General features: G+C 43.5%; 1 protein-coding gene across 6 annotated transcripts in view; it reads right to left on the bottom strand.

Moving 5' to 3' along the window:
• Positions 1-1728: 1728 nt before the first annotated feature.
• Positions 1729-7282, bottom strand: part of ida (anaphase promoting complex subunit 5 ida) — a 202497-nt gene continuing 196943 nt past the window's right edge. For all 6 annotated transcript variants that reach the window (XM_067096145.1, XM_067096121.1, XM_067096138.1 and 3 more), the window contains one exon: positions 1729-1951. In XM_067096145.1, coding sequence (XP_066952246.1) covers positions 1832-1951 — 120 coding nt within the window. In that variant the 3' untranslated portion in view covers positions 1729-1831. The remainder of the gene's footprint in view (positions 1952-7282) is intronic.

Below are 7282 nucleotides of genomic sequence, written 5' to 3'. Positions count from 1 at the left end.
CGCGCAGCAGAGCTGATTTGCTCGAGGAGCAAAGGCAGATCAGGGTTGCCAACCATCCTGAGCGACTCCCACGCCTGACTCAAACTCGGCACAGAAACCAAACCTGAGGAAGACAAAGGCGGGCAGGGTCCCCCCCCAACCCAGGGATCAGGGACTCTGGGTGAGGGGGAGAATTGAGGAGTGTAGGCTAGGTCTACCGATCTCGCCTCCTCTGTGACGGCGGATGCAGACACGGGACAGGGAGATAGATTCCGTCAGGGCCAGCAAGGGAAGGCCATTGGGACTCAGATAAGACTGAGAAGGATTAACCACTATCGGAGTCGAAAGAGCCGAAGACAGCCCCTCCAACGCCTCAGATTCCTTGTTTGTATCTGGGCCTCCAAGAGTACCTATCCCACTGCTTGGGGACCAAAGCCTACACTCATCACAGGGGTCATTAACAGAACAATCGGGGGGGGGGGGGGGTCCTTGCTCCCTTTACGACATTTTAAGCAAAGGGAGTGGGGATCAGATTCCGCACTACAGCGGAAGGCACCGCATTTCTTGTCCTTGCCTGGGCAAATCTGGCACACAGGCTTATCCAAGTCGTGGGTTTGTAAAAGATCATCCATATTACAAACACGCACAAATACACAAGGGAACAAACCAAAATGAAAACAGGAACAAACACACCATGAGAAGGTTGAAGCTTTAGCATCCAGGAAAGTCCAAGCAGAGAGTCAGGAAAACACGTCCGCTTCAGACAAGGCTGGAAAGTAAAGTGAATGCGTGAATCTGGGCAGTTGGTACCGTGAGCTTCCCACTGTAACCAACCACATGCCCAGCTAGTAGTAATACCAACTCATGCCTTGTAAGTCTTTAGTGGCCAGTTCAGCTACGCCGAAAGTATTCCCCATGTGTAAAGGACCAAGGGTTTGTATTTGTGTAGGAACAATAGGCAGTTATAAGTGTTTTTAGAGGGGTGTCAAGTATTCTCAGATTTTAGCTACTTGTAGGGGGTTGTGGTACACATCCCCCACAGATACCAGCGGTTGGGTTGACTGTAGTTAAAAAAAAAAAAAAAAAAAAAAAAACAGATTTTTATCATGTATAACAAGTGCTCTCCTCCCAACTCCGCTGACCTCACAGCTGACGTTCTGGATTACGTGAAAAGTGGAATACATACCTGCTGTAGGCCTACTGAGCCAGGTGGCACATGATCAGAACTACTCAAGGTAATTTTCTGTCTATTAGGTTAAAGACATTGGCGAGTATTGTTAGGTTTGTAAGAGAAAATCAGTTTAGATATTTCTCTTAGACTTGGTTATCCAATATTCTGTTGATCTCAAGGAGATTCACCCTCTCATGCTACACTTGGTGCATTATCACTTCACAGTTTCTCGGGAACCCTAGAATTTGTTCCTTTTCTTGATTATTTTTCCCAAATGTTTTTCTGCCATTAATTCTTTTCATACTCAAGTTATACTTGATTCATATTATTTACTTGTCCAGGTTAGAATTTTTTTTCTTTAAGAGTCACAAATCCACTCTTTTTCTTAGACCTGATCTAGACAGGGGCACTAGCATTTGAGTAATAAAAAAAAAAAGAGTTCTGGCATTAGTACTTTGAGGTACTAGTCACAACTCCCTTTTATGCAGCATAAATAGACAGACTGTCATGTGTAAAAATATCCTGACAGTCTCTTCACCTTGGAATTTTACTGAAGGTAAGATACATCATGAAAGACATTTTGGTCATGTATTTTTATATACTGTTCTAGTAAATCTACATAATTAGGCAAAAGTTAGTAGTGCAATTACTGTACAAAAAATACAAATTCTATTGCCATAATCAAAATGTATTAACAGACAATTGAAATGACTGACAAGGATGTTGCAGTTCAAACTGACGAAATTCTAGAGCACATTTATTCCTCTCTTCTGTACATCCAATTTCATGATACAGCCGAGCCTGAAAATGAAATTGCATAATAAGATACAATTATGACACACAAAATAAGTTGTGGCGAAACATAACAGAAACATAACGTATTTAATAAATATGATTAACTGAATAACATTTTTTGTGCATTTATAAGAAATGCAAATCACTGCTTCACAATTCAAAGGGCCTACTTAGGACCTGACCCAAATAAGAGGTGTGCAAGAAGCAATGTAAAATAAGTCCATACATGAATGCATGAAACTAGGTACCAAGGTTGACATTGTGGGTCCGACTTTAGTTGGTGCAAGCTGATCTGACATTGAAATATTTTCTTCAATAAACATTTTTCATGGCAACATTCCTGATAATGTCGACTGCTGTAATATAAATGTATGCAAACAGACTTCGAATTCTTACCAAAGCACTCGAATAAGATACGGGAATTATATAATACATGTATACATAAAAAAGACAAATTTTAAATCAATTTGTATATTTCATAACTGACAAACCTTCAGTCTTAATGTAAGGGTAAATTCTCTGGCACTAGCTGGAGTCAAGTTAAAAACAACACAAGAAATTGGTGGCAACTGGCATCAACCAATGGGGAGGAAGCTATGCGACCTGCTTTACCCCAGCCACACATCAAAATTCAAGTTTCCTTCTAGCCCAGGAAAAAATGAGAGGTGGTTCGAGGTGGGCCGTATATGTTAAGACAGAAGGTTTGTTTGTTAGTTATGAAAAATAAAAATTTATTTAAAATGTGTCATTTGTTTATACACGGAACAAACCTTGGTCTTAACGTAAGGATGACTTACTCTCAGAGGGAGGATAAAGTCTTGGAACCAACTGGAGGTTTGGACCACCTGGGCTCACTTCCTGACCATAGGAAGGAGTTAAAGCCTCTGATCTGTCGAGCATAGGTTACTGAACAGCCAGACATCTCGGCTAATAGAATATGAAGTACATACCTTTATTGTGTGTCTTGATGATGGTGAAGAACTGTCGGAGATAACAAAACTTACATTAGCCACCAATATGTCTGTTGCCATTTCCCCTCTCCCCTTGTAAGAGAGAGGAATGGAACTTGCTTCTATTAAGTAGGAACAGACATATAAATTTTATAGAAAGGAAGCTTGCTCACCTGCATCTAACCAGTTACAGCATATGATGGAATTATTCTCTCTACTGCCCACCGGTAGAGAAGTAAAAGATAGGGAAAGGAAGTAGACCATTCATCTCATTCACTCACCTTTCACATCCATCATTATAGGTAAGATACTAACGTCCTGCCAGGGGTACTTGCTGAGCAGCCACCACCGGACCCAAGGAAAAAGTGTCTGAGCAGCTGTGGGCAATGTCCCACAGATGGAAAAGGATGTGAAGGGGGTTTGGCGAAGCCAGGTACCTGCCTTCAAAATCCTGTGAACTGACAAGTTCTTGAAAGCTACAGTAGGGCGTAGGCCCCTAACATAATGTGCTCTTGCATGCACTGTATCAGCATCTGAATGTGAAGTACAGGTGTAAGCTTGTCTAATTACTTCACTTAATGAAAAGGAGAGTATTCTTGGACACTTCTTTCTTGTTTCGGCCTATGGTAACAAAAATTCTAAGGGTATCAGGTCTGAGATGTCAAGTCCTTTTTAGATAGCTACACAGTGCCCTGATGGGGCATAACAACAGTTTGTCTGGGTCAACACCAACAAAATCCCGGAGAGAGGGGATCAATAAGGACTCCAATCTGTCATCATGAATAGAAGGATTGTGAGTCTTCGCTATAAATTCTGGGACAAATTCGAAGGTTACAGAACTCCAACCCCTCATATGTAAAAGAGAGTCCACATAGTTTTTCAGACCCTCTTTGAAGAAGCCAAGGCCAGTACGAAAACCATCTTGAGATTTAATTTCTTGTCTGCTAAGCATTGCAAGGGTTCGTATGGAGGGCGAGTAAGACTGCTGAGCACTATGGTCAGGTCCCAATTTAAAGGTCTGAGATCTCTTGGGGGACAGGACTGCTTGAAACTCTTAAGGAGCACAGAAAATTCCTATGATGAAGAGAGATCCACTCCTTTCAAACAGAGAACTAGTCCTTGAGCAGCTCTATAACCCATGATGGCTGAAATTGAGAGTAGTTTCTCCCTACGGAGAAAGATGAGGAAGTCCACTACTTGTTGAATAGGAATTCTAACACAAGAGAAACCCCACTAATGACGACAATCACAGTAGACTTCTTATTTTCCCTGATACACAGCTGTAGCTGATCTTCTGGGGTAGCCTGACATCTCTGTAGTTGCTCTTCGAGAAAAGCCTTTCACTTGCAAGTATCAGTCTCTAGCTGTGAAGAGAGAGAGGTTTCACAGATCAGTAGGGTCCCTATGTGCAGAAGGTTGTGCCATGGAGGAATCTCTCTCACAGCTTCGGTCAACAAGGTTAGAAGATCAGGAAACCATTCTGCATGGCCAAAAGGGAGCTACTAGAGTCATCCTGAGGTTGGGAGATCATCACTCTGTTGATCACTTGACAGATTAAATAAAAAAAGGGGGGGAAGGCGTATGCTTCCAGGTTGTCCCAGGGATGCTGAAGGGCGTCCTCTGCCACAGCCCAAGGATCTGAAATGACCTGAACAAAAACCTAGTTTTCTGTTGAACCTTGTTGCAAAAAAGTCTATGGTAGGTCTTCCCCACAGATGGAATAGCCTTTCCGCTACCTGCTGATGAAGTGACCATTCCGTGCATTTGGCCGAGGTCTACTGAATGGGAGACCGTCCATTAGTGTAACTGCACATTCAACTTGTGAAGATAACGGGATACTAGTCCCCCATTTGTTGACAGAAACTACCGCTGTAGTGTTGTCAGACATGAGGATCAGGAGTGCCCTGTCACCCTTTCTTAGAATTCCTGAAGTGCTAGGAAGGCTACCTTCAGCTCCAGGATGTTGATATGCTGTTTTTCTTGGAGACACCACAGTCCTTCGTATGAGGCGTCCAAGAAGGTTCTCCTCATCTAGCCACCATGCTAAGTCTTGCCTTACTTCTTTCAATAGAGGAACCAGAAGGGGACCAAAATTCCTTCAGTCTCCATTGAAGAGAGCGTAAGTGAAGACGACCATGAGGAACCAGCTTTTCTAGGGATACTTGTAACAAATAACCTAGGATGACCTGCCACTGACAAGCTGGATGCTTCTGTTTGGACAGGAAGGACTGGGCTGTGCTCCTGAACTTGACTATTTGTTGAACTGATGGAAAACACCTTCGCCACTGTCATGACCATGATCATGCCCAGGTAAAGGATCCTCTGACTGGGCAAAAGATTCAACTTCACATTTATCACAATGCCTAAGCCACGATAAAATTGAAGTACTGTAGACGATTTCTGTCTCGGGTCAGCTTTACCCGAGAACTCACGAGGACTAGCCAGTTGTCGAGATATCTCAAGATGTGAATCCCATGAGAATGAGACTAAGGTGAATACTCTTGTAAACACCGGTGGGATTGTTGATAGGCCGAAGTAAAGAACCATGAATTGTAGACTCTCTCTCCAAGGCTGAAGCGAAGAATCTTCCTGGATGATTGGTGAACTGGAATCTGGAAATAAGCATCCTTCAGGTCTATAGCCAGCATGAAGTCGTCTTTCCTGATGGCTGCAAGGACTGCATGGGTTTCCATCTTGAATGACGTCTTCCTCATGAAAAGGGTGACAGATCTATTACCGGTCTCCATCACATGTTCCCTTGGGAACCAGAAAGATGTGACTGTAGAAACCTGGAGAAGGATCTTGAACTATCTTCACGGCCCCCTTTACCAACATTTTTTTCACTTCCTCTTGGAGAGCTAGAGGCTTTGGTGACCCTGGAATGTACGTTGATTGGTGAAGGGTTAGCTTAGAGAGGAGGAGGAAAATTGACGGGTAACAGATATCTCGCCTGTAGATTACTGCATCTACTACCCTCTCCACCCCGTACTGCTGCCAAGCTGCCCAATGGCTCGCCTGGCACCCCCCACTAAAGGCAGTGAGTAGGGAGGGCACCCACTCTATCGTCTACCTCCTCTGGCTCTGCCTCTGCCTCCTCTTCCGGGCCTGGAGGAATGGGGCTGAAAGAGCCACTTCTGAGTTAGTCTTCTTAGTTTGAGGTGGCAAAAGTTGACAACCTCTGTGTGGTACTGCCACACTTTGAGGTCTCTTAGGTGACGTGTAAGAACTAGATTGAGGTCTTCGTTTGGAAATGCCAGTACAAGAAATGCCAGACAATTTCGTGACCGCTTGATGTACAAGACAATCATTATTGTCTGCTCTATGCCTGTTAATTGCAGAGGCAAGCTGATCCTTGGAGAAGAGAAATGTGGTGGTCAAGATAACCCCTATTCCATAAGGCTAGAAGGGAATCTGTACTGATGAATTTTGAAACTCTAGAAAGAGCAGCATCTCTTCTTTTTAGAAGCAAATTGGCCCACACATTAGTTGTAAAGTGAGCCATGTGAGAAATCGTCTTACTGCCAGACTGCAACAACCTAAAGGCGGCAGCACTTCAGTGTTGCCCATTGAAGATGAAGAGATCTGAGCCACTGTTGTTGCCCATAAATCAAGCCATGAGGCGACCTGGAAGGCTGATGAAACATTTGACTCCAAGGCAACCACCTCTAGTTGAGCGAAGGATGGACTCCGCTTTAATCTGGTCTAATGTAATTCTTGCACCTAAACTAGTGGTTCCCAATGTGGGGTGTATGTTATCTGATTTCTAACGGGGGCAATCTGAGAATGTTTAAACCAAGTTAATGGCCTTTTAGGCTTTCTCCACATGAAGAGGAGTCCACTTTTCAAATAGTAAGAATTATATATCACCATGGGGCATCAGGATGCCAAAAAAATGATTAGGTGGGGCATGGCCAAAAAAGGTTGGGAACCACTGGCTCTAAATGAACCAGGTCTGGGTTAACTTATTTAGGCTGTAAGGAAACCTTGGAGGTTGCATATAAGCGTCTATGTCGAGGTAATGGCAAAGGAAGTACCCTACAGGATCTACTGGAAGTGAATTATCCCTTCCGGAGATGAGAGAATTCACTTGGCTAAGAATGAAATCAGCATGCTTAGAGCATGGTAATCCCAAGGAAGACTTAGTGTCTTTCTTAGGTTCTAGAAGAGCTTCAACGCCTAAAGTATGAGGTAACCACAGTTTCTTCAGCTAGGTTGTTACACCCACAAATATGTTCAATGACCTCAGCATAAGTAGTCATAAACTCTTGATGATCTGTATCTTCCACCTCCAGGCCATGTGAATCATGGTCTAGTCTATTAACCGAGTCAGGGGAGACAGGACTTCATTATTTACCACTGGAGCATAGACCTGTTCAGGTCCCAGGAC

Source organism: Macrobrachium rosenbergii, chromosome 4, assembly GCF_040412425.1.
Source record: "Macrobrachium rosenbergii isolate ZJJX-2024 chromosome 4, ASM4041242v1, whole genome shotgun sequence".
Classification (NCBI taxonomy): Eukaryota; Metazoa; Arthropoda; class Malacostraca; order Decapoda; family Palaemonidae; genus Macrobrachium; species Macrobrachium rosenbergii.
This window is presented reverse-complemented; position numbering and strand designations above follow the sequence as displayed.